The sequence below is a fragment of the Oncorhynchus mykiss genome, chromosome 10 (genome assembly GCF_057628025.1).
Source record: "Oncorhynchus mykiss isolate SJ-2025 chromosome 10, ASM5762802v1, whole genome shotgun sequence".
Taxonomy (NCBI): domain Eukaryota; kingdom Metazoa; phylum Chordata; class Actinopteri; order Salmoniformes; family Salmonidae; genus Oncorhynchus; species Oncorhynchus mykiss.
The window spans coordinates 11,797,626-11,825,408 of record NC_143031.1 but is presented as its reverse complement, the minus strand read 5'-3'; the positions used below and the strand labels follow the sequence as shown (position 1 = coordinate 11,825,408).

The 27,783-nt window shown below is 43.2% G+C and overlaps 1 protein-coding gene across 3 annotated transcripts; it reads right to left on the bottom strand.

Annotated features, from left to right (window-relative positions):
- Positions 1–27,618, bottom strand: LOC110533346 (glutaredoxin domain-containing cysteine-rich protein 2). 3 transcript variants are annotated; one of them, XM_090188600.1, is made up of 3 exons: positions 27,083–27,618; positions 1,390–1,629; positions 1–749 (listed from the first exon to the last, which is right to left on the bottom strand). In XM_090188600.1, exons 1-3 carry the CDS (start codon positions 27,089–27,091, stop codon positions 573–575), a joined length of 426 nt encoding a protein of 141 aa, XP_090044726.1. In that variant the 5' UTR covers positions 27,092–27,618; the 3' UTR covers positions 1–572. The 3 variants fall into 3 exon arrangements, with proteins under 3 accessions (XP_090044726.1, XP_021473133.1, XP_036845597.1); XM_021617458.3 differs by lacking the exon at positions 27,083–27,618 and adding an exon at positions 14,410–16,695; XM_036989702.2 differs by lacking the exon at positions 27,083–27,618 and adding an exon at positions 14,410–16,695 and having other exon boundaries at positions 1–746.
- Between the last annotated feature and the right edge of the window lie 165 nt (positions 27,619–27,783).

Below are 27,783 nucleotides of genomic sequence, written 5' to 3'. Positions count from 1 at the left end.
TAAGGCATGTGTCCATTTTATTCATTCTCACAAAGACAACTCTGGAAGCAATTACCTCAGCATTAGGAAGATAAAACACTAATTCATTTCTTTCTACCTCCAGAGCTGCCCAAAAGCCTCTCCATAATTTATTGAAAGTCTTCCCCTCTCTCCAAATGAAAGCATCAATTAGCCTTATATATAGGCCTAACATGGGAGATAAAAGTGGTTTTCTCTCTCGTGAATGTGGGGATGATAGGACAGCTTCCCTTGTGGATAAAATGCAATGATTTTACATTATTTTAATTAAAATGATAAGTCATCATGAAACCAGTTGGTAGTTCATGTTATCTTTGCAGAGACTCAGTTGCACCACCTACCACCAACAGAGTGATTTTGTTGTCTTATCATGTGTCTTTGTTCTCTATGGTTCAGCCAGCTGCACGTTTGGTAGCCTCCTTCCCTTCCAACAATTGGATTCTGATTCCTTACAAAAACATATGCAGTGCTCCCATAACCATCATAACCATTTTATATTACAGTGCTATTACATCGGGAGAGACAATGGGCTCACACACAGCCAGTGGTTGGTGTTATTTGGTACAGGACTGGCACCTCTCCAGTCCATCGGGGTAGCAGGCCTGGCATCGCAGCACACTGATAGACTCATTGAAGCGGTTGGCCAGCATTGACAGCTTGCTGCCATGGCATAGAGAGCAGGGGGCACAGCCCGAACCTCCACAATGCTGGCAGCCAGACACTGCATCCTGCTGGAGGCACACACACATACACACAGTGTCACTAACAACCCAGAGAAACACTGCCACCCATGTCAACTCATTTGACATATCATTACTAATGAATCAAACAAAATGGTAGAAAAGTACAAGTCAAAAAAAGATGACCTGGGTCCAAACAGAGAATGTTAAAAAGGCAACAAAGAGAGAGAGAAAAAATGAAATATTAGAAAATATGGAGAGGCAGAGGAAATGAGAAACCCAGTGAGAGAAAGAGAGATGAGTTAGGAATGGAAAGACCGAAAGAGAGGGAGAGAGAGAATGGAGGAGCGAGGGGGAGAGCAAGAGGGAGAGGGAGAGAGGGGGGAGGGGGGGAGCGAGGGGGAGAGTGAGAGGGGGAAGGGGGAGAGAGACGGAGAGCGAGAGGGGGGAGAGAGGGGGGTGAGGGGGGGGGGAGAAAGAAGGAGAGAGTGCAACTGGCAATCAGTTGAAGAAGCGACCATGGGGAATTACTGAGAGTATTCCGGCTCATAAATGGCAGCAGAGAAACTGAGTAGTCATCACTATCTGTGCAGTCGGTAGGCAGAGATGTGGTTAGAGAGAGACAGAGAAGGGGATAGCATTGCTGAAGCACATTAACATGGTGCAAGGTGTTCTGGTCAGGCCTTTTTACCCCGTCCGGTCGATGGGTGCTCTGCTCCTCCCCGTCCTGTGGATGTGTGCTCTGCTCCTCCCCATGAGCACAGAGGGCTTTCGGCCTCCGCTTACCCCCTCTGTTACGCCCCTGTGAGTACTCGTCCACTCTCCCCGGGGTCTGAGGATGGCGCCCCGTCCCTTCTTCCCTCCGAGGGGCCCGGATGATCCGCAGATTGCTGGTGTAGATTATTATCTTTCCGAAGTCCAATACTGAAGACTAGAGGGCAAACAAAAAAGCATGGTCATGGTCTTTGATGAGCATTACTTAGTACAAAGTAGTTGATGTGTGTCTCTTTGTTAACAACAGAGGCGTCGCTCCTAATGGCCGGTGATTCCACACATAGAAACGCACACAACGCTCTCTCTCATCCTCCATTTGGCAAATCTGACAATAATTCTATCCTCCGGATTCCTGCTTACAAGCTAAAACTCATACAGGAAGTACCAGTGACATGCCCAATATGGAAGTGGTCCGATGAAGTGGATGCTAAGCAACAGGACTGTTTCAGTAGCACAGACTGGAATATGTTCAGAGACTCATCCGACGGCATTGAGGAGTTTACCACATCAGTCACTGGCTTCATTAATAAGTTCATCGACAACGACGTCCCAACAGTGACCGTACGTACTTATCCCAACCAGAAGCCATGGATTAAAGGCAACATCCACACTGAGCTAAAGGCTAGAACTGGAGTGGGAGTGGGACACTAACCTGAACGCTTATAAGAAGTCCCGCAACGCTCTCTGACGAACCATCAAACAAGCAGAGCGTCAATACAGGACTAAAATCGAATCATACTACATAGGCTCTGATGCTCATTGAATGCTTCTAACAAGATGCCCAGTTACATGAGCACACCAGACTAAATGCCTTCTATGCTCACATCGTGGCAAGCAACACTGAACCATGCGTAAGACTGTGTGATCACGATGTGTGATCAGTCAATGTGAGCAAGACCTTTAAACAAGCTAACAATCACAAGGCCGTAGGGCCAGATGGATTACCAGGACGAGTACTCAGAGCACCCACTGACCAGCTGGAAAGAGTCTTCACTAATATTTTCAATCCAGTCTGTAATACAAACATGTTTCAAGCAGACCACCATAGTCCCTGTGCCCAAGAACTCCAAGGTAACCTGCCTAAATGACTATTGCCTCTTAGCAATCACATCTGTAGCCATGAAATGTTTTGAAAGGCTGGTCTTGGCTCACATCAACACCATCATCCCAGACACCCTGGACCCACTCCCATTTGTATACTGCCCCAACACACCGACAGATGATGCAATCTCTATTGCACTCCACACTACCATTTCCCACTTGGATAAAAGAAACAGCTACATGAGAATGCTGGTCATTGACTACAACTCAGCATTCAACACAATAGTTCCCTCCAAGTTCATCACTAAGTTAAGGACCCTGGGACTTAACACCTCCCTCTGCAACTGGATCCTGAACTTCCTGACGGGACGCCCCCAGGTGGTGAGGGTAAACAACAACAGATCTTCCACGCTGACCGTCAATACGGGGACTAGTCCCCTCAAGTACTCCCTGTTCACCCACAATCACCCACGATTGTGTGGCCGCGCACGACTCCAATACCATCATTAAGTTTGTCAACGACACAATGGTGGTAGGACTGATCAGTGACGACGATGAGATAGCCTATAGGGAAGAGGCCAGAGACCTGGCTGTGTAGTGCCAGGAAAACAACCTCTCCCTCAACGTCAGCAAGACAAAGGAGCTGATTGTGGACTACAGGAAAAGGAGGACCCGAGCACGCCACCATTCTCATCAATGGGGCTGTAGTGGAGCAGGTTGAGCGCTTCAAGTTCCTTGGTGTCCACATCACTGCTCTATCATGGTCCAAACACACCAACACAGTTGTGAAGAGGGCACAACAATGCCTCTTCAAACTCAGGAGACAAAAAATATTTGGCATAGGCCCTCAGATCCTCCAAAAGTTTTAGAGCTGCACCATTGAGAGCATCGTGACTTGCTGCATCACTGCTTGGTATGGCAACTGCTTGGCATTCGACTGCACGGCGCTACAGAGGGTAATGCATACGGCGCAGTACATCACTGGAGTCAAGCTCCCTGCCATCCAGGACCTTAAAACCAGGCGGTGTCAGAGGAAGGCCAAAAAACTGTTAAAGACTCCAGCCTTCTAAGTCATAGAATTAAAATATGGCGCAGACAGATAGGGCAGCCGTGCTTCTAGCTCCTAAGCAACTTTGCAGTATTTTGTTATTTTATGTATTCGACCTTGAGACCTTGTCTGTGCCTCGAACTAGGTTTGGGCAAAACTAAACGTTTTCATCTCTTGAGCTTCTAGTCATGAAATCTATGTAGCCTACCCAATCACTTTTTATAGCTACTGTTTACAGGCCTCCTGGGCCATATACAGCGTTCCTCACTGAGATCCCTGAGTTCCTATCGGACCTTGTAGTCATAGCAGATAATATTCTCATTTTTGGTGACTTTAATATTCACATGGAAAAGTCCATAGACCCACTCCAAAAGGCTTTCGGAGCTATCATCGACTCAGTGGGTTTTGTCCAACATGTCTCTGGACCTACTCACTGTCACAGTCATACTCTGGACCTAGTTTTGTCCCATGGAATAAATGTTGTGGATCTTAATCTTTTTCCTCATAACCCTGGGCTATCGGACCACCATTTTATTACGTTTGCAATCGCAACAAATAATCTGCTCAGACCCCAACCAAGGAGCATCAAAAGTTGTGCTATAAATTCTCAGACAACCCAAAGATTCCTTGATGCCCTTCCAGACTCCCTCTGCCTACCCAAGGACGTCAGAGGACAAAAATCAGTTAACCACCTAACTGAGGAACTCAATTTAACCTTGCACAATACCCTAGAGACAGTTGCACCCCTAAAAACTAAAAACATTTGTCATAAGAAACTAGCTCCCTGGTATACAGAAAATACCCGAGCTCTGATGCAAGCTTCCAGAAAATTGGAACGGAAATGGTGCCACACCAAACTGGAAGTCTTCCGACTAGCTTGGAAAGACACTGCACGGCACTATCGAAGAACCCTCACTGCTGCTCGAACATCCTATTTTTCCAACTTAATTGAGGAAAATAAGAACAATCCAAAATGTATTTTTGATACTGTCGCAAAGCTAACTAAAAAGTAGCATTCCCCAAGAGAGGATGGCTTTCACTTCAGCAGTAATAAATTCATGAACTTCTTTGAGGAAAAGATCATGATCATTAGAAAGCAAATTACGGACTCCGCTTTAAATCTGCGTATTCCTACAAAGCTCAGTTGTCCTGAGTCTGCACAACTCTGCCAGGACCTAGGATCAAGAGAGACACCCAAGTGTTTGAGTACTATATTTCTTGACACAATGATGAAAATAATCATGGCCTCTAAACCTTCAAACTGCATACTGGACCCAACTAAACTACTTAACGAGCTGCTTCCTGTGCTTGGCCCTCCTATGTTGAACATAATAAACGGCTCTCTATCCACCGGATGTGTCCCAAACTCACTAAAAGTGGCAGTAATAAAGCCTCTCTTGAAAAAGCCAAACCTTGACCCAGAAAATATAAAAAACTATTGGCCTATATGGTCTAATCTTCCATTCCTCTCTAAAGTTTTTGAAAAAGCTGTTGCGCAGCATCTCACTGCCTTCCTGAGGACAAACAATGTAAACAAAATGCTTCAGTCTGGTTTTAGACACCATCATAGCACTGAGGCTGCACTTGTGAAGGTGGTAAATTACCTTTTAATGGCGTCAGACCGAGGCTCTGCATCTGTCCTCATGCTTCTCGACCTTAGTGCTGCTTTTGACAACATCGATCACCACATTCTTTTGGAGAGATTGGAAACCCAAATTGGTCAATACGGACATGTTCTGGCCTGGTTTAGATCTTATCTGTTGGAAAGATATCAATTTGTCTCTGTGAATGGTTTGTCCTCTGACAAATCAACTGTAAATTTCGGTGTTCCTCAAGGTTCCGTTTTAGGACCACGATTGTTTTCACTATATATTTTTCCTCTTGGGGATGTCATTCGAAAACATAATGATAACTTTCACTGCTATGCAGATGACACACAGCTGTACATTTCAATGAAACATGGTGAAGCCCCAAAATTGCCCTCGCTAGAAGCCTGTGTTTCAGACATAAGGAAGTGGATGGCTGCAAACGTTCTACTTTTAAACTCGGACAAAACAGAGATGCTTGTTCTAGGTCCCAAGACACAAAGAGATCTTCTGTTGAATCTGACAATTAATCTTGATGGTTGTACAGTCGTCTCAAATAAAACTGTGAAGGACCTCGGCGTTACTCTGGACCCTGATCTCTCTTTTGATGAACATATCAAGACTGATTCAAGGCAGCTTTTTTCCATCTACGTAACATTGCAAAAATCAGAAACTTTCTGTCCAAAAATGATGCAGAAAAATTAATCCATGCTTTTGTTACTTCTAGGTTAGACTACTGCAATGCTCTACTTTTCGGCTACCCGGATAAAGCAGTAAATAAACTTCAGTTAGTGCTAAATACGGCTGTAGAATCCTGACTAGAACCAATTTTTTTAAATTATATTACTCCAGTGCTAGCTTCTCTACACTGGCTTCCTATTAAGGCTAGGGCTGATTTCAAGGTTTTACTGCTAACCTACAAAGCATGACATGGGCTTGCTCCTACCTATCTTTCCGATTTGGTCCTGCTGTACATACCTACACGTACACTATGGTCACAAGACGCAGGCCTCCTAATTGTCCCTAGAATTTCTAAGCAAATAGCTGTAGGCAGGGCTTTCTCCTATAGAGCTCCACTTTTATGGAATGGTCTGCCTACCCATGGGAGAGACGCACTCATTCTCAACATTTAAGTCTTTACTGAAGACTCATCTCTTCAGTAGGTCATGTGATTGAGTGTAGTCTGGCCCAGGAGAGTGAAGGTGAACGGAAAGGCTCTGGAGCAACGAACCGCCCTTGCTGTCTCTGCCTGGCCGGTTCCCCTCTCTCCACTGGGATTCTCTGCCTCTAACCCTATTACAGGGTCTGAGTAACTGGCTTACTGGTGCTCTTCCATGCTGTCCCTAGGAGGGGTGCGTCACTTGAGTGGGTTGAGTCGCTGACTTGGTCTTCGTGTCTCGGTTGGCACCCCCCGTTGGGTTGTGCCGTGGCGGAGATCTTTGTGGGCTATACTCAGCCTTGTCTCAGGATGGTACGTTGGTGGTTGAAGATATCCTTCTAGCGGTGTGGGGGCTGAGCTTTGGCAAAGTGGATGGGGTTATATCCTTCCTGTTTGGCCCTGTCCGGGGGTATCATCGAATGGGGCCACAGTGTCTCCTGACCCCTCTTGTCTCAGCCTCCAGTATTTATGCTGCAGTAGATTATGTGTCGGGGGGCTAGGGTCAGTCTGGTATATCTGGAGTATTTCTCCTGTCTTACCCGGTGTCCTGTGTGAATTTAAGTATGCTTTCTCTAATTCTTTATTTCTCTCTCGGAGGAGGACCTGAGCCCTAGGTCCGTGCCTCAGGACTACCTGGCATGATTACTCCTTGCTGTCCCCAGTCCACCTGGCCTTGCTGCTGCTCCAGTTTCAACTGTTCTGCCTGCGGCTATGGAACCCTGACCTGTTCACCGGACATGCTACTTGTCCCAAACCTGCTGTTTTCAACTCTCTAGAGATGGCAGGAGCGGTAGAGATACTCTCAACGATCGGCTATTAAAAGCCAACTGACATTTACTCCTGAGGTGCTGACTTGTTGCACCCTCGACAACTACTGTGATTATTATTATTTGACCATGCTGGTCATTTATGAACATTTGAACATCTTGGCCATGTTCTGTTATAATCTCCACCCGGCACAGCCAGAAGAGGACTGGCCACTCTTCATAGCCTGGTTCCTCTCTAGGTTTCTTCCTAGGTTTTGGCCTTTCTAGGGAGTTTTTCCTAGCCACCGTGCTTCTACACCTGCAATGCTTGCTGTTTGGGGTTTTAGGCTGGGTTTCTGTACAGCACTTTGATATATCAGCTGATGTAAGAAGGCCTATATAAATACATTTGATTTGATTTAACCATGGAAAGGTGACTGGGAATATGGCCGAATACAAACACTGTAGTTATTCCCTCCGTAAGGCAATCAAACAGGCAAAATGTCAGTACACAGACAAATTTGAGTCGCAATTCAACAGCTCAGACACCAGATGTATGCAGCAGGGTCTACAGACAATCATGGACTACAAATGGAAAACCAGCCACGCTGAGGACACTTATGTCTTGCCTCCGGATAAGATATACACCTTTTTTTGCCCACTTTGAGCATAACACAGTGCCACTGACGCTGCAAGCTACCAAGGACTGTGGGTTCTCCTTCTCCGTGGCAAGGCTGCCGACCCAGACAGCATCCCTAGCCTCATCCTCAGAGCATGCGCGGACCAGCTGGATGGAGTGTTTATGGACATATTCAATCCCTCCCTCTCCCAGTCTGCTGTCCCCACAAGCTACAAGATGTCCACCATTGTTCCTGTACCCAAGAAAGCAAAAGTAACTGAACTAAATGACTGTAGCGCTCACTTCTGTCATTATGAAGTGCTTTGAGAGACTGCCCTATCCCATCTGGACAAGAGGAATACCTATGTAAGAATGCTGTTCATTGACTATAGCTCAGCATTCAACACCATAGTACCCTCCAAGCTCAGCTTTTATCTCAAGGCCATCGGACTATAAAATAGCCACCACTAGCACCTTAGAGGAGTTGAAATCACTGGCCAGTTTAATAATGGAACACTAGTCACTTTAGTAATGTTTACATATTTTGCATTACTCATCTCTTATGTATATACTGTATTCTATTCTATTCTACTGTATTTAAGTCTGTGCCTCTCCGACATTGCTCATCCAAATATGTATATATTCTTAATACCATTCCTTTACTTTAGATCTGTGTGTATTGTGTGTATTGTAGTGAAATTGTTAGATATCTGACTGGCCATCTGGCATTTCGGGCAAATGACAGATAGGCTGGTAAATGTTTTGCCTAGTGGGCTTGTCTAAGCTAGTTCTTTTTGCACAAAATGATTCTGATCTGGCTAATAATGGGGGCCTGTCATGCCAAATAGTCCTCTCTGCATCACAATGGGATTAATAAGTTAGCAGACTCCACTGATATAGTTAGACATCTGTCATATTGAGGTGTTTAGCTATAAATTTAACCTGATCAATCAAATGGATAGGTGTAAGCAATTTTGGTAATTCCAAATGCCCTTAACTAGGTGTCTTTGCTAGACAGACAAAGAGAGAGGGGGGGGGGAAAGTAAGAAAGAAAGGATGAGAGGGAGAGAGAGGTTGGAAAAGACTGAAAGACCGAGAGAGAGATGGAGAGAAAGAAACAGAGAGAGAAAGAGAGCAGTGGAAATGTACTTAGACTTGAGTATTTCAACAACTCTTCTCTTCCAACTTTTAGGCAATCATATGTACCTACGGGGGAAGGTCGTGCTGATAGAGATGCATGCTGGCCATGTCGGAGTGAAGAAGATTTTTTAAATAAAAAATAAATAATAATTAGCCCCTTTTTCTCCCCAATATTGTTACTGTCTTGTCTCATCGCTACAACTCCCGTGCTGACTTGGGAGAGGCGAAGGTCGAGAGCCATGCGTCCTCCGAAACACAACCCAACCAAGCCACACTGCTTCTTGACACAATGCACATCCAACCCGGAAGCCAGCCGCACCAATGTGTTGGACGAAACACCGTACACCTGGTAACCTGGTCAGCGTGCACTAGCCTGCCACAGGAGTCGCTAGTGCGCGATGAGACAAGGATATCCCTGCCGACCAAACCCTTCCTAACCCAGACGACGCTGGGCCAATTGTGTGCCGCCCCATGGGCCTCTCTGTCACGGCCGGCTGCGACAAAGCCTGGGCTTGAACCCAGAATCTCTGGAGGCACAGCTAGCGCTGCAATGCTGTGCCTTAGACCACTGCCCCACCCGGGAAGCCTGTGAAGCGCATGAATGCCAAATTCTTCTGACGGGGAATTGTCAAGGAGGTGGACAGCTGGGCAAATGAAATAGCCTTTTGTTTATCAATCACATTCTATTATATCTGAATTTATTATGATTTCAATGAATGTCATATCAGAGAATACACAATGTTTCAATTTGTCACTTTGTTCTTAAAGGTCAGTACCCTGTCTAACCTGCCAGAAGTTTGAGAGTGTGAAGACTGTGGCGCCGGAGTTGAATCCCATCAAAGTTGTTTCACCATGGCACATGATCGGTATGTGTCCCAATTCAAATTTTGCCCTGATATGTTGTTTTGTAATGGTTGCTTTACTTGACCACAGCAGAGTTCAATATTATAGCACGTGTGTGTGTGTCAGTATGCTTACAAATATGAAAATCTGCATTCTGTAGGACACATATATATATACGGATAAGAATAAAGTAATCTTCTCTCTAACACTTCAAATGTTATGGGTGGACCTCATCGGTCCCTTCACGAAATCCAGGAATATCAACAGCTGGTGACTGACGGTGACCGATTGCTTTACCAAGTGGGTGAAGGCAATACCCATTAAGGTTAGTAAAGGAAGAGTACGTGCTTAACTCTAAATTCCCTTCTGTAACCCATTAAAAAGGGTGCTTGGAACCAAAAATATATATTTGTTTAGTTGTTTTGTATGATACCCATCAAGTACGAGACTGGCGAGGCCACCTCCAAGGCAATGATAGACATCTTCAACACCCACGGTTCTCCTGAGGTCAGGTACGGATGTTATAGGTTATATTCTGTCAACAATGGTTTGTTTGATTTATTATTTACAATTCGTTTTTTGTTTTTCCATTGTATGGAAAACCAGAATCTGACATATTTCAATATCTTACATTGTTAATTGATATCCCTTTCCTACCCTCTCCTCCAGGTTTGGTGAATGGACCAACCAGACCCTCAAGACTGCCATGGGCAAGTACCTTGATTGGTACCAGGAAGGGTGGGCGAACAACCTGAAGGTAATTCTCTTTGCACACAACAACAGCATCCAGCCCGCCAACGAGTCTGGACGCAAGCCGCAGCTGTTGACTGAGGTAACAATACAATTGTATGTACAGTTATGGTATTTACTGTAGTCTTTCCAATTTGTGATGAGACTTAGTGTTGTTGTTTGTCTATTGCTATTTTTGTAAAACATACTTTCAGATCACTGAAACCCCACCTGATGTGGTGGAAGTTGTAGAACCAGATCAGAACGCCTTCGATGACCACCTTCGGACACAGACTGAGAAGGATGTGGAGGTTTTTGACCAGGTAAAAATGATTGTCCGCTGTTAATTTATTTTCTGGCCCTGCAAGAGATATGTAAGTAATGTATTTGTAAATAGAAATATAATTGCATTTATTCCTGTTATCAATCAAGGTGAGACTGAACATGGACAAAGCGCAGGAGAAACAGAAGGAGAGCTACCAGAGCAGAATAAAAAAGGGGACCAAGTGCTACGACATCCAGGCGAATTACTTGGTTTAGAAGAAGGGCGAAAGGACGACAGGAAGGCAAGACCTAGGAAACCTCGCTGCTCTTTTGTTCTAGCTGGGGTCACCATCTGTTAAAGTAAATAGAAACAATTTCAGACTATTTGCATTTGATAACAAAATAACATGAAGCTAGTTTGAGTTTCCATAACACTGATATTTTTTATCTTTGTCGTCTTAGGGTTAACCTCGGTGGAAGTCAACGAGCAGTTGGAGCAGTTGGAGAGGTTGGACGCTCGACCACTGGAAGCACAGACGCCCTACACTTTATTTGAAGCCCAATAGTCAAGGTATGTTAAGCTTTGGTTGCCATTCGAGAAAGCAAGAAATCGTAGTTATGCTGAGCTTATAATGATGTACCTCTTCAATTTACCTCTCCAAATGACTTTAGGACCATCGACTGTCCGAGTCCCCCAGGAGGAACAGTGGCAAGAGAAAGTATGTGAACCCTTTGGAATTACCTAGATTTCTGCATAAATTGGTCATAAAATTTGATCTGAACTTCATCTAGGTCACAACAATAGACAAACACAGTCTGCTTAAACTAATAACACACAAACAATGATGCATCTTCCTGTCTTTATTGAACACACTGTGTTGAAATTCAAAGTGCATGGTCCGGTGTGTTAGAAAAAACAGCTTTTTGGTCCCAGTCCAACCCTGCTCGTTTTCCTGCACATTGACTCAGGACTACTTGTATAAAGCCTAGTTATTGTTACTCATTGTGTATCTATTGCTACTTTTATTATTATGTGATTTACTTTTCTATTATTTCTCTCTACATTATAAGTAAGCATTTCACTGTCAGTCCACACCTGTTGTTTACGAAGCATGCGACTAATAACATTTTAATCGTTTTGATTTGATAGACGGACTTGAATAAAAATGTCTGTTTTAGTGGTTAATACCTATGTGATAAAATACTAATTGCGTGTTTACAACGTTTTACTGTCTCTTTAAGTGTATTCATTTGCTATTCAGCGGACAACTTGACAACACTCCGAGGGCATTTGTAAGTGTACAATCATAAACTTTTTATTGGACTGTGTGATACTTGCTTAGTCTTTTAGTCTTTTCATTAAAAGTAATTTGGAGAAATATGACATAGTGATAAAAGTAAACATCTTATGCTTTTCGTATTTTGTTCAGTCTGAACTTCACAGGACAGACTAAAGTAAAGACTGGCTGCAGAGAATGAAACACTGAAGATGTGACTGTTATCTGATCAGCTGATACTTGATTGCTGTATTGCCACAGTATTGTACACACATTGAGCTTGGTAAATAACAGCATACAACAAAAACATTGTTTTGTCCTTCATTTTAACACAATTTGATAAACTATAGCCCAACAGCTCATATGCTATAATGAAATGCTTTGCAATTATGCAGAATAAAAATTGTACAGCCTTTTAATTTGCAGGCATGGGCACTCTTGAATGTCTTAATTATAGGCTACCCCGACTTTCTCTGTTTCTTACTTCTATCATGTTAAATATTAGCCATCACTAGGCCTAATAACCACATATTAAACTGCCAATGTACTGTTTGTTCCCTTCAGTTGCTATAAACATTGTTTTGTTAACCTTCATTAGCTTCCTCTGTAAACGCTGTCACGGCCGTGTGGTTGTTGCTGAGGATCATTAGTAACAGTTGATAATATAAAAGAAGTAATGCAGGGTAATTAAATCATTATGGACTGGAGCGCAAGACCAAGCCATAACAGTTTGAACCCGACGCATGGCTCAATACTTAGTTGTCATCCACAGTTACATGGTTAGTGCAGGCAATAGACGAGGGTATAACCTACTAGTGTACACTATTCTCCCTATTATAATTCTATGTACACTCATTTAACATTACCATGGGTTAAAGAACTGAATGTGGCAATTTTCTGAATGAATCAAATCACCGTTTTCGTTCTTTTGTGTGTAAAGACTCTCCAAACCTGTTTTTATGATTAATAAATACGTTCCTAAACCTAAATCATCTAATAGTTTATCTACCAATTGTTGCTGAAATGGAGAAGAATATGCATATATTTAGATGTCTTTTCTTTTTCTGATCCCTAATATTCTGAAACCGTTTTCTCGATATATTCTAGTCTGTCGCCAAATGTATAACTAAAAGGTACTCCGTATTTAAATGGATGGTTTAAGATAAATAAGTGTACTGAAAGCGTATTGAATGGCCAGCAAGTGGGAGGGTTTTCAGAGATTGAATACATTTTATTCAGAGCTCGCAAGACAGCCACACCTGCAGAGTGCGTTACGTAACTGAATAAGCTAACACGGAACCCAAACCAGCTGCGTGCGTGCGCCATCGTGCATAAATGTATTTTGTCTCCCCACAACAAACGTGATCACGACACGCAGGTTAAAATATCAAAACAAACTCTGACCCAATAATATTAATTTGCACTTGCTAGCTAATTTGTCCTATTTACCTGAAATGCACAAGGTCCTCTACTCTACACATAAAACGGTCAACAAAATCGTTTCTAGTCATTTCTCTTCCTTCCAGGCTTTTTCTTCTCTTGACTTTATATTTCAATTGGCAACTTTCATAAATTAGGTGCATCACCGCCACTGACCTCATTTGTCTTCAGTCACCCACGTGGGTATAACCAATGAGGAGATGGCACATGGGTACCTGCTTCTATAAACCAATGAGGAGATGGGAGAGGCAGGACTTGCAGCGAGATCTGCGTCAAGAAATAGAACTGACCTCCATTTTAGCCCTTACCAACGCAGACGCTCGTTGGTGTGCGTGAGCAGTGTGTGTGCAATAATTGAATAATATAGATTTCTACATGTATTTTGCAACGCTTGCGCACGCGACGTAGTCAGCCTGTAAGTCTGAATCTCAAATACTGAGAAGTGAGTAGGAGAAGGGTGTGAAGGATATTCGTCTTCCTCCGACGAGGAGTATGAAGGATCGGACCAATATGCAGCGTGGTACGTGTCCATGTTGATCATTTATTAACATTGAACACCAAAAACAAAATTACAAGGAGAACGAACGAATGAAAACAAAACAGTTCTGTCTGGTGAAGACACAGAGACAGAAAACAAACACCCACGCAACACAGGTGGAAAAAGGCTACCTAAGTATGATTCTCAATCAGAGACAACTAACGACACCTGCCTCTGATTGAGAACCATAACATGCCAAACTCAAAACACAACATAGAACAACAAACATAGACAACCCACCCAACTCACGCCCTGACCATACTAAAACAAAGACATAAATAAATAGAACGTGACAAAGGGAGTGCATTTCCTAAGTCTGAATCGGCCCCTTAAATTCTAATCGGCAAGCAGACACCCACCAGGATAGAATACATTACTGATCTGAGATGATTAACCATGCATTACAAAAGGCAATGAAAGCAAATAGGGGTGTGGTGAAGGTTGTGTATTGTGCTACCAATCAACAGTTTCATAGCATGTTTTTTCAACCAAGCTACAACTACTCACATTGGGGACTCCCTCTGGTGTATCATTGTGGGCAGAGGGTCTGTAGTTAGCACCCCCCCTGTAGACGTTGATCCTCTGGGCCATCAGTCCGGTAGGGGGGTACAGACCCTGGTCCTGCATGTCCTGGAAGCCACAGAGCTGCTCCATCTCCAGGTGTCTGGGCATCTTGTGGCTGTGGAAGCTGTGGGGGTATTTCTCCTCTGGGCTGTCCAGCTCCTGGCCATCCTCGTACACATGCTTCAGCACCCTGCCGCTGACCGACGAGGCCAGCTTGAACCTCACCTTTCTGGGTTTGCTGTCATACAGCTGATCGCTGTCATACCTCTTGTCCAGTTTCCTCTGGAGCTCCTCCATGGTTCTCCTGCTGGGAGATGTGACTTTGAGAATCCACCTGAGACCCTAACGACCCTATATACTGTACCTACTTGAACAAGGAGCTGATACGATACGGGGTGTTCAATGGACTGCTTGAGATCAGCCTACCTCTACCTGCTGTCTGTCTTTAGCTACCACAGCTGAATTATTCAGTGTCAGATCGTATTCACTAAAGGATAATGGGGAAACTGAGACCGTATCATCAAATAATCATGTTTGCAGGAGTAGTGGAGTGTTGCTAAAAGCAAGAATTGTAGGCATGGAGCAGAGTGTGAATTACGGGGGGCCCAGGGAGTTCTCAGGCCCCCTCAATGAGACATGAATCCCCCTAAATGCAACAAGTATAACTGGGGAGGTGGTCCTAAATAATTCTAATTTATCCATTCTCCTATTTGTTTAAAAGGACATTTCTACTGCTACAGTGGTACATATTAAAATAAAAGCTTATCCAAATTTAACAAACACCCCCAACCGCTGAGTCATGGTTTAAAACATTTTTCTTTTTTTTCGTGGCTGCATCCTGGAACAATCCCGTATTTTAGCCACTTTTCAAATCAAATCAAAGTTTATTGGTTGTGTACACAGATTTGCAGATGTTTTCGCAGGTGCAGTGAAAGGCTTGTGTTTCTAGTTCCAACAGTGCAGTAATAATACAAAACAATATTCACCAATCCAAAAAGTTTAAAGAAAGAAATTAAGAAATATCAGAATGAGCAATGTCAGAGTCCAGAATATAAATATACACTGAATGTATAAAACATTAGTAACAACTTCCTGATATTGAGTTGCCCTAAGAACAGCCTCATTTCATCGGGGCAGGGACTCTGCAAGGTGTAAAAACCTTTCAAAGGGTTTCTGGCCCATGATGACTACAATACTTTCCACAGTTGTGTCAAGTTGGTTGGATGTTCTTTGGGTGGTGGACCATTCTTGAATACCAAATACTGAAAAGTGAGTATAACGACTTGGAGCTAGCCATTGTAAGTTCAGAGTCACTCGCCCCAACAGTGTGTATGTGGTGGAGGCGAGCAAAAGCTCGGGAGAGAGGGGGGAGTGTGGTTGGGGTATCAGATAGGGTGAGACAGGCCAGGGCACACAGTGAATCCAAGCAGCAGTGTCGAATCCAAGCAGCAGTGCAGCAGGCAATGGGAGTAGGTGTCACCCATTTGGGAGAAGCTATAGCAAAGCACCCCCTGCAGCAAAGCACCCCCACAACATGATGCTGCCACTCCCGTGCTTCACGGTTGGGATGGTGTTCTTCTGCTTGCAAGCTCCCCCTTTTTCCTCCAAACATAACGATGGTCATTCTGGCCAAACAATTCTATTTTTGTTTCATCAGACCAGAGGACATTCCTCCAAGAAGTACGATCTTTGTCCCCACGTGCAGTTGCAAACCATAGTGTGGCTATTTTAAGGAGGTTTTGGAGCAGTGGCTTCTTCCTTGCTGAGCTGCCCTTCAGGTTATGTCGATATAGGACTCATTTTACAAAGGATATAGATACTTTTGCACCTCTTTCCTCCAGCATCTTCACAAGGTCCTTTGCTGTTGTTCTGTGATTATTTTGCACTTTTGGCACCAAAGTACATTTATCTCTAGGAGACAAAACGCGTCTCCTTCTTGAGCGCTATGACGGCTGTGTGGTCCATTGGTGTTTATACTTGCGTACTATTGTTTGTACAGATGAACGATGTACCTTCAGGCGTTTGGAAATTGCTCCCAAGGATGAACCAGACTTGTGGTGGTCTACAATTGTTTTCTGAGGTCTTGGCTGATTTCTTTTGATTTTCCCATGATGTCAAGCAAAGAGGCACTGAGTTTGAAGGTTTGAAGGTAGGCCTTGAAATACATCCACAGGTACACCTCCAATTGACTCAAATTATGTCAAATAGCCTATCAGAAGCTTCTAATGCCATTACATCATTTTCTGTAATTTTCCAAGCTGTTTAAAGGCAGTCAACTTAGTGTATGTAAACTTCTGACCCACTGGATTTGTGAAAGTGAATTATAAGTGAAATAATCTGTCTGTAAACCAATGTTGGAAAAATTACTTGTATCATGCACAAAGTAGATGTCCTAACCGACTTGTCAAAACTATAGTTTGTTTACAAGAAATGTATGGCGTGGTTGAAAAACGAGTTTTAATGACTCCAACCTAAGTGTATGTAAACTTCCAATTTCAACTGTATGTCCCTGCCGAAAAATTATGCAGCTGTGTCTCTCTCTCTCTCTCTCTCTAAACGTGATGCATTAAATGTACTTTTGGATTACACAAACTCAGTATCGTAATCTGATTACATTCCGTTATTTTTCGATTACTTTCCCCTTAAGAGACATTGGAAGAAGACAAAAATGTATGTTACCAATTGAACAATATTTATTGCAGTTAACAAAGCTGGATGTAAAATTTTACTTTATGGGTAGGTTAGGTAGGCTTCTTCTAACCCATCACTTTCTACATATATGATTCAATTATATATTTACATTAAAAACCAAAGTCTATCAGAATTCCAGTCATTCCAATAAATGTTATACCCCTTGATCTTCAAGAATAGGACTTGGAAATATGGAAGTATAGATTATCCAAATTGTTTTACCTAAGCATGACCCCAAAACTAAGGACTTATTAGCCAGCCCTACTCTGTTGTTTATGATTTTGTTGTCATGGAGGACTGATTGGGCACATTGATTCAAGCTGAAAAATAAATGCTGCGCTCATGGAATGCCATGCTTTGAGCACTACTGAAATGTGCTATTTACGTGTGAAAAATTAATGCCATATGCTACATTTGCTATAGGCCTATTATTTAACTTTTAGCTTGTGACACTGATATCTTGATATTATGCAGCTGTTTAAAGGGCAAATCCATTGATGAAACAATAACAAAACGGTTGCCCAGCCTCTGTTTTGGTAAAAAGCTGAGGGATGGGCCTGAAGAAATGTAACTACTCTCAGATTAATAGACAGAGCTATGGATGCAAGGACTAACCATCCATGATATAGCAAGTGTTGTTTTAACCATTGTCGTGTCTTTGGCTATGCCGGATTAAGTGATATGACATGCTATTCTATAAAATAATTTATTCGTAATTAATATCACCTGATGAGCTAATCATGTAAATGTAATTAACTAGAGAGTCGGGCACCACAAAATATTATATATCTTCCGCATAAACCTTTAAAGACCTAGTAATATTTTACATCAATAGCAGTCAATATCAATCCTCATTCTCATCTGAAAGTTGTAAATTCTTGGTTATCTGCAAGAACTCTGGCTAACAATTTGAATCAGCAATACAAAATTGGGTTTAATTATTTATTTACTAAATACCTAACTAATCACACAGAATCACACATACAAATAATTAAATCATAACTTGATTACAAATGACGTCATAAAGGAAAACGTCCCTTGCGGGCGGAACAGATATGACAGCTTGTTACACAAAGGAAAGGGGCTGGGTTTGAGTGAAAGAGCGGGAAGACTGAGGGACACAGGGAGAAGCTGTGCTATCGTATATACAGTATCTGATGCATTCTACATTACCGCCCATTTGGAAAAGGAAAATGCAATAAATATTTACTCTGAACTGCGCTTCGGTAGGTTGGTGGTAGATGGAAGGCCGTGTTGCCAAACCGAGTCCTTTGAAGAATGTCTCTGGTTGTCAGTTCAATACGTTGTAGTAACATTGTTGGGTGATAGACGGGATACTCTGTCTGTTCCTTCCTAACCCTCGTTGCATCTGCTGTTGCTAACTCAACGGCTAGGAGGTATCACTTCTGTAGTGAATAAGAGTTCAAAGTTCATACCATTCACAACCATGCTCACACGGATGTTGGCTTCGTTCTGTAGTTTTTAGCGTCGTCCTCACATCATCGGAACAGGAAGTCATATTATCGTCAAGGGCTTATATAGGAAGGGAGAGGAGGGCGTGTTTGAAAAGTTTTATAGCCCATGTCCCTTCACAGGGGCGGGCCACTGATTTAACAGAGCCATATCTTATGAAGACCCAAATCTCATATTTTAGAAGCTAAAATCACATTTCATCTCGTCACGAATAATTTGTTTTGAACAACAATTCCATGTGAATCCGATAACTCGTGTAGACTTTCCACTGTAGAGTTTATGTCATCTTATCATTGATGAGAATGTCTCAGATGACAACCGAACTGTCATCATATTCATTAAGTACCACCGCATATGTTCAATTGTTTCCGATTATGTCACGACTTCTACCGAAGGTAACTCCTCTCCCTGTTCGGGCGTCGCTCAGAGGTTTACTAGCCACCACCGATCCCTTTTTCCTTTTCTGGTTGTTTTGTCTGTGTTCCTTTTCACACCTGGTTTCAATTGCGTTTATTTCTGTGTGTATATAGGGCACCTGTTGCCTGCCTTAATTTGTGCGGGATTAAGCTAGTGTGTATTTTGGCTTGATTATCTTTGATGTTTATTGTTTTCACTATTAGCAGGTGTAGTTAAGTTTCGGAACTGAGTTTGTGCATTGCTTTCACTATTTAGGCACTTGTATGTAAATCAAATAAAATCAAATTTTATTTGCCACATACACATGGTTAGCAGATGTTAATGCGAGTGTAGCAAAATGCTTGTGCTTCTAGTTCTGACAATGCAGTAATAACCAACAAGTAATCTAACTAATAATTCCAAAACTACTGTCTTATACACACAAGTGTAAGGGGATAAAGAATATGTACATAAAGATAAAGAGTGATGGTACAGAGCGGCATAGGCAAGATACAGTAGATGGTATCGAGTACAGTATATACATATGAGATGAGTATGTAAACAAAGTGGGATAGTTAAAGTGGCTAGTGATACATGTATTACATAAAGATGCAGTAGATGATATAGAGTACAGTATATACGTATACATATGAGATTAATAATGTAGGGTATGTAAACATTATATTAGGTAGCATTGTTTAAAGTGGCTAATGATATATTTTACATAATTTCACTTCAATTCCCATTGTTAAAGTGGCTGGAGTTGAGTCAGTGTGTTGGCAGCAGCCACTCAATGTTAGTGGTGGCTGTTTAACAGTCTGATGGCCTTGAGATAGAAGCTGTTTTTCAGTCTCTCGGTCCCAGCTTTGATGCACCTGTACTGACCTTGCCTTCTGGATGATACCGGGGTGAACAGGCAGTGGCTCGGGTGGTTGTTGTCCTTGATGATCTTTATGGCCTTCCTGTAACATCGGGTGGTGTAGGTGTCCTGGAGGGCAGGTAGTTTGCCCCCGGTGATGCGTTGTGCAGACCTCACTACCCTCTGGAGAGCCTTACGGTTGTGGGCGGAGCAGTTGCCGTACCAGGCGGTGATACAGCCCGCCAGATGCTCTCGATTGTGCATCTGTAGAAGTTTGTGAGTGCTTTTGGTGTCAAGCCAAATTTCTTCAGCCTCCTGAGGTTGAAGAGGCGCTGCTGCGCCTTCTTCACGATGCTGTCTGTGTGGGTGGACCAATTCAGTTTGTCTGTGATGTGTATGCCGAGGAACTTAAAACTTGCTACCCTCTCCACTACTGTTCCGTCGATGTGGATAGGGGGGTGTTCCCTCTGCTGTTTCCTGAAGTCCACAATTATCTCCTTAGTTTTGTTGACGTTGAGTGTGAGGTTATTTTCCTGACACCACACTCCGAGGGCCCTCACCTCCTCCCTGTAGGCCGTCTCGTCGTTGTTGGTAATCAAGCCTACCACTGTAGTGTCGTCCGCAAACTTGATGATTGAGTTGGAGGCGTGCGTGGCCACGCAGTCGTGGGTGAACAGGGAGTACAGGAGAGGGCTCAGAATGCACCCTTGTGGGGCCCCAGTGTTGAGGATGTCAGGTAGGGTGTCAGGTAGGGTGGAGGTGATATGGTCCTTGACTAGTCTCTCAAAGCACTTCATGATGACGGAAGTGAGTGCTACGGGGCGGTAGTCGTTTAGCTCAGTTACCTTAGCTTTCTTGGGAACAGAAGCATGTGGGAACAGGAGACTGGGATAGGGATTGATTGAATATGTCCGTAAACACACCAGCCAGCTGGTCTGCGCATGCTCTGAGGGCGCGGCTGGGGATGCCGTCTGGGCCTGCAGCCTCACCTCGGCTGCAGTGAAGGAGAGGCCGCATGTTTTGGTTGCAGGCCATGTCAGTGGCACTGTATTGTCCTCAAAGCAGGCAAAACAGTTATTTAGTCTGCCTGGGAGCAAGACATCCTGGTCCGTGACGGGGCTGGTTTTCTATTTGTAATCTGTGATTGACTGTAGACCCTTTCACATACCTCTTGTGTCTGAGCCTTTGAATTGAGATTCTACTTTGTCTCTATACTGACGCTTAGCTTGTTTGATTGCCTTGCGGAGGGAATAGCTACACTGTTTGTATTCGGTCATGTTTCCGGTCACCTTGCCCTGATTAAAAGCAGTGGTTCGTGCTTTCAGTTTCACGCGAATGCTGCCATCAATCCACGGTTTCTGGTTTGGGAATGTTTTAATCGTTGCTATGGGAACGACATCTTCAACGCACGTTCTAATGAACTCGCACACCGAATCAGCGTATTCATCAATGTTGTTGTCTGACGCAATACGAAACATATCCCAGTCCACGTGACGGAAACAGTCTTGGAGTGTGGAATCAGATTGGTCGGACCAGCGTTGAACAGACCTCAGCGTGGGAGCTTCTTGTTTTAGTTTCTGTCTGTAGATCAGATTTTCCGAAAGGAGGGCGGGGCAGGGCCTTATATGCGTCGCGGAAGTTAGAATAGCAGTGATCCAAGGTTTTGCCAGCCCTGATTGCGCAATCGAGATGCTGATACAATTTAGGGAGTCTTGTTTTCAGATTAGCCTTGTTAAAATCCCCAGCTACAATGAATGCAGCCTCAGGATGTATGGATTCCAGTTTGCAAAGAGTCAAATAAAGTTTGTTCAGAGCCATCGATGTGTCTGCTTGGGGGGGAATATATACGGCTGTGATTATAATCAAAGAGAATTCCCTTGGTAGATAATGCGGTCGACATTTGATTGTGAGGAATTCTAAATCAGGTGAACAGAAGGACTTGAGTTCCTGTATGCTTTTGAGACCACACCACGTCTCGTTAGCCAAAAGGCATACGCCCCCGCCCCTCTTCTTACCAGAAAGATGTTTGTTTCTGTCGGCGCGATGCGTGGAGAAACCAGCTGGCTGCACCGACTCCGATAGCGTCTCTCCAGTGAGCCATGTTTCCGTGAAGCAAAGAACGTTACAGTCTCTGATGTCCCTCTGGAATGCTACCCTTGCTCGGATTTCATCAACCTTGTTGTCAAGAGACTGGACATTGGCGAGAAGTATACTGGGGAGTGGTGCACGATGTGCCTGTCTCCGGAGTCTGACCAGAAGACCGCTACGTTTCCCTCTTTTACGAAGTTGTTTTTTTGGGTTGCCGGCTGGGATCCATTCCGTTGTCCTGGGTGAAAGGCAGAACACAGGATCCGCTTCGCGAAAGTCATATTCTTGGTCGTACTGATGGTGAGTTGACGCTGCTCTTATATTCAGTAGTTCTTCTCGAATGTATGTAATGAAACCTAAGATGACCTGGGGTACTAATGTAAGAAATAACACGTAAAAAAACAAAATAGTGCATAGTTTCCTAGGAACGCGAAGCGAGGCGGCCATCTCTGTCAGCGCCGGAAGTAAAAAAAAGAATAATAAAAAAACACAATCCGTATGGCGCAAATAGCTAAATGAGAGAGCAGTAGCGTGATTCACATCAATGCGCTATGTAAATATCAATAATAAGTTAAATCCATTTTGACGAAGACTACACCACTGCTGTCATCCTTACCTCCAAGCATTTATTCAAGTTGGATCATCTTTGAATGCTGACAGCAATTGCACCATTGGAAGACATAGCTTGGACTGTGGCCTACAAAAGCCTATTTGTGATATTTTCCTGTGATCCATCAAACATGTTTTGTGTCATCATGGTGGTCTTTGACTTGTGGTCAGACTCACTCAGGTGGAACGAACTTAAACTAGCTCCTTTTTTCAATGCTGATTTGAATGTCATTGAGAAAACAGAGAAGTGTCAAATATTTTTTTTCACAAACATCCTTTATGAATTTAAAAGTAATCCTCAAAGTAATCATCTAATTTTTCAAGTATCTGTAATCTGATTACAATATTTTTGCTGGTAATGTAATGGATTACTGTAATGGCTGTCTTGGGTGGAAGAGAGGACCAAAGCGCAGCGTGGTTAATGTTCATCTTTTTAATAAACAACTGAACACTTCAAAAACACAAAACAACAAAGTGAAAACCGAAACAGTTCTGTCTGGTGCAGACACACAAAGACTGAAAATAACCACCCACAAAACACTATGGAAAACAGGCTACCTAAATATGGTTCTCAATCAGGGACAACGATAGACAGCTGCCTCTGATTGAGAACCATATCAGGCCAAACTCAGAAATAGAAAATATAGATAAACTAACATAGACTGCCCACCCCAACTCACGCCCTGACCATACTAAATAAAGACAAAACAAAAGAATAAAGGTCAGAACGTGACAATTACAGCTATTTATTTATTTTTGTTTTATTTCACCTTTATTTAACCAGGTAGGCTAGTTGAGAACAATTTCTCATTTGCAACTGCTACCTGCCCAAGATAAAGCATAGCAATTTGACACATACAACAACACAGAGTTATACATGGAATAAACAAAACATAGTCAAAAATACAGTAGAGCAAAAGAAAACAAAAAGTCTATATACAGTGAGTGCAAATGAGGTAAGATAAGGGAGTTAAGGCAAAAAATAGGCCATGGTGGCGAAGTAATTACAATTAAAAACTGGAATGGTAGATGTGCAGAAGATGAATGTGCAAGTAGAGATGCTGGGGTGCAAAGGAGCAAGATAAATATATAAATACTGTATGGGGATGAGGTAGGTAGATAGACGGGCTGTTTACAGATGGGCTATGTACTGGTGCAGTGATCTGTGAGCTGCTCTGACAGCTGGTGCTTAAAGTTAGTGAGGAGGAATTGGCTTTGGGGGTGACCAGTGAGATATACCTGCTGGCGCGTGTGCTACGAGTGGGTGCTGCTATGGTGACCAGTCAGCTGAGATAAGGCGGGGTTTTACCTAGCAAAGACTTGTAGATAACTGTTGCCAGTGGGTTTGGCGACAAGTACGAAGTGAGGGCCAACCAACGAGAGCGTACAGATCGCAATGGTGGGTAGTGTCTGGGGCTTTGGTGACAAAACGGATTGCACTGTGATAGACTGCATCCAGTTTGTTGAGTAGAGTGTTGGAGGCTATTTTATAGATAACATCACCAATGTCGAGATTCGGTAGCATGGTCAGTTTTACGAGGGTATGTTTGGCAGCATGAGTGAAGGATGCTTTGTTTTGATAAAGGAAGCCAATTCTAGATTTAATTTTGGATTGGAGATGCTTAATGTGAGTCTGGAAGGAGAGTTTACAGTCTAACCAGGCACCTAGGTATTTGTAGTTGTCCACGTATTCTAAGTAAGAGCCGTCCAGAGTTGTGATGCTGGACGGGTGAGCAGGTGCGGGCAGTGATCGGTTGAATAGCATGCATTTAGTTTTATTTGCGTTTAAGAGCAGTTGGAGGCCACGGAAGGGGAGTTGTATGGCATTGAAGCTCGTCTGGAGGTTAGTTAACACAGTGTCCAATGAGGGGCCAGAGGGATACAGAATGGTGTCGTCTGCGTAGAGGTGTACCAGAGAATCACCAGCAGCAAGAGCAACATCATTGATGTATACAGAGAAGAGAGTCGGCCCGAGGGTTGAACCCTGTGGCACCCCCATAGAGACTGCCAGAAGTCCGAACAACAGGCCCTCCGATTTGATACACTGAACTCTATCAGAGAAGTAGTTGGTAAACCAGGCAAGGCAATCATTTGAGAAACCAAGGCTGTCGAGTTTGCCATTAAGAATGTGATTATTGACAGAGTCTAAAGCCTTGGCCAGGTCGATGAATACGGCTGCACAGTAATGTCTCTTATCGATGGCGGTTATGATGTTGTTTAGGACCTTGAGTGTGGCTGAGGTGCCCCAATGACCAGCTCTGAAACCAGATTGCATAGCGGAGAAGGTACGGTGGGATTCAAAATGGTCGGTAATCTGTTTGTTAACTTGGCTTTCGAAGACGTTAGAAAGACAGGTTGGATAGACATAGGTCTGTAGCAGTTTGGGTCTAGAGTGTCACCCCCTTTGAAGAGGGAGATGACCGCGGCAGCTTTCCAATCTTTGGGAATCTCAGACGATTCGAAAGAGAGGTTGAACAGGCTAATAATAGGGGTTGCAACAATTTTGGCAGATCATTTTAGAAAGAGAGGGTCCAGATTGTCTAGCACTGCTGATTTGTAGGGGTCCAGATTTTGCAGCTCTTTCAGAACATCAGCTATCTGGATTTGGGTAAAGGAGAAATGGTGGGGGCTTTGCTGGGTTGCTGTGGAGGGTGCCGGGCAGTTGACCGGGCTGGGGGTAGCCAGGTGGAAAGCATGGCCAGCCGGAGAGAAATGCTTATTGAAATTCTCAATTATAGTGGATTTATTCGGTGGTGACAGTGTTTCCTAGCATCAGAGCAGTGGGCAGCTGGGAAGAAGTGTTCTTATTCTCCATGGACTTTACAGTTTCCCAGAACTTTTTTGAATTAGTACTACAGGATGCAAATTTCTGTTTGAAAAAGCTAGCCTTAGCTTTCCTAACTGCCTGTGTATATTTGTTCCTAACTTCCCTGAAAAGTTGCATATCACGGGGGCTATTCGATGCTAATGCAGAATGCCACAGGATGTTTTTGTACAGGTCTGGAGTGAAACAAGGACTATATCTATTCCTAGTTCTACATTTTTTGAAAAGGGCATGCTTGATTAAGATGGTGAGGAAGGCACTTTTAAAGAGTAGCAAGGCATCATCTACTGACGGGATGAGGTCAATGTCATTCCAGGATACCCCGGCCAGGTCAATTAGAAAGGCCTGCTCGCAGAAGTGTTTTAGGGAGCGTTTGACAGTGATGAGGGGTGGTCGTTTGGTCGCAGACTCATTACGGATGCAGGCAATGAGGCAGTGATCGCTGAGATCTTGATTGAAAACAGCAGAGGTGTATTTGGAGGGTGAGTTAGTTAGGATGACATCTATGAGGGTGCCCGTGTTTACGGATTTGGAGTTGTACCTGGTAGGTTCATTGATGGTCGGGGTGTCCCAGTTTAGGTCACCTAGTAGCACGAGCTCAGAAGATAGATGGGGGTCAATCAATTCACATATGGTATTGAGGGCACAGAGAGGGCAGAGGGAGGTCTATAGCAAGCGGCAAAATTGAGAGACTTGTTTCTGGAAAGGTGAATTTTTGAAGTAGAAGCTCGAATTGTTTGGGTACAGACTTGGATAGTAATACAGAACTCTGCAGGCTATCTTTGCAGTAGATTGCAACAACGCCCCCTTTGGCATTTCTATCTTGGCGGAAAATGGTTTAGTTAGCGAAGGAGATTTTTTGGCAAGTAACTAAGACATCCGGGTTGGCAGAATGTGCTAAAGCAGTGAGTAAAACAAACTTAGGGAGTAGGCTTCTTATGTTAACCTGTCTACGATACTGGTTCCCAATTGGGGATCAACCCTCCCACGTTCAGCTGAAACGGTGGCGCATGGAACGCAAAAATATTCTTAAAAATATTTAACCTCCACACATTAACAAGTCCAATAGCTCAAATGAAAGATAAACACCTTGTTCATCTAGCCAGCAAGTCAGATTTCTAAAATGTTTTACGGCGAAAACATAGCACATATATATGTAAAACCACCACCAGACACAGCTCATTTCAATAGCCAAAACATGCAATCAACAAACGCAGGATTAAAAAATAAATCGCTCACTAACCTTTTGAAAATCTTCATCAGATGACAGTCATATGACATATTACACAGTACATATTTTTTTTTTTCAATAATATGCCATTTATATCCATAAATGTCCATTTACAGTGAGTTCACCTTCAGAAATTACTCAAAAATGCCCGCAGGAAATCTATGTAGCGCGGCAAGATAACGTAAATAGACATCATAAACTTTGACTAAATATACATGTTCTACATATAGTTAGAAAGATACACTGCTTCTTTATGCAACCGCTGTGTTAGATTTATTTTTAACGTTACAGAAATCGCACACTATTCCATATGCTGAGACAGCGCTCAGTTCCAAGCTACATTTCCACGTAATGTTGGAGTCAACAGAAACACAGATTTAAGCATAAATATTCCCTTACCTTCGATGGTCTTCGTTCAGAATGTTCTGGAAGGCTTCATACTTACCCAATACATCGTTTGGTTTCAAGTCTTGCGTCTTTGTATTAGCTACTGCTAATAACATCAGCTGAAATGCACCCAAAACGTCCTCTGGTCCGGATAAGTTGCGCATCAAAACTTCAAAATTACACATTATATGTCGACTAAACAGGTCAAACTAAGTGCAGAAGCAAGCTTTATGATGTTTTAGACGTGCAAAACAAACTTCAATTCAATCGGCCATCGTCTGCCCTTCTCTTGAGTGCTGGACACAAAGGAATGGCTGGGACCAATTCGCGCCCATACGCACAGCCTATTCTCTCGTGGCACGCACTAATTTCACTCCCATAGGGTCAATTCTCGCGGGATTTCAACGATTTGAAGCTCTAATGAAAGAGGACATCTAGCGGAAGAGAAAGAAAGTGTCCCCAGAATCATAGCTCGTTGGGAAGGGTGGGGGCCATGACGTCAAAGTTGCTCCAACTTTCATGGCCACAAAAACTAGTTTGGAAGAATGCCTGCCCTGTGAGTTCTGCTATACTTACAGACATAATTCCAACGGTTTTAGAATCTTTAGAGTGTTTTCTATCCAATAATAATTTTTATTTGCATATATTAGCAATTTTTGACAGATTTTTTTTCCAGTTTACTAGGGGTACCCAATCTCTCCAATATGTCTGCCATATCCTTATTAACATGCATGAAACCAAGGCTTTTACGGTTGCAGA

Excerpts from the sequence above, each read along its gene's own strand:
- LOC110533346 (XM_021617458.3), bottom strand. The coding sequence starts at position 14,763 with ATGGAGGAGCTCCAGAGGAAACTGGACAAGAGGTATGACAGCGATCAG. Across the intron at positions 1,630-14,409 it reads CACCAGAGGGAGTCCCCAAT|TCTTCAGTATTGGACTTCGG; the intron begins GTGAGTAGTTGT and ends TTTGCCCTCTAG. Across the intron at positions 750-1,389 it reads GCACCCATCGACCGGACGGG|CAGGATGCAGTGTCTGGCTG; the intron begins GTAAAAAGGCCT and ends GTGTGCCTCCAG.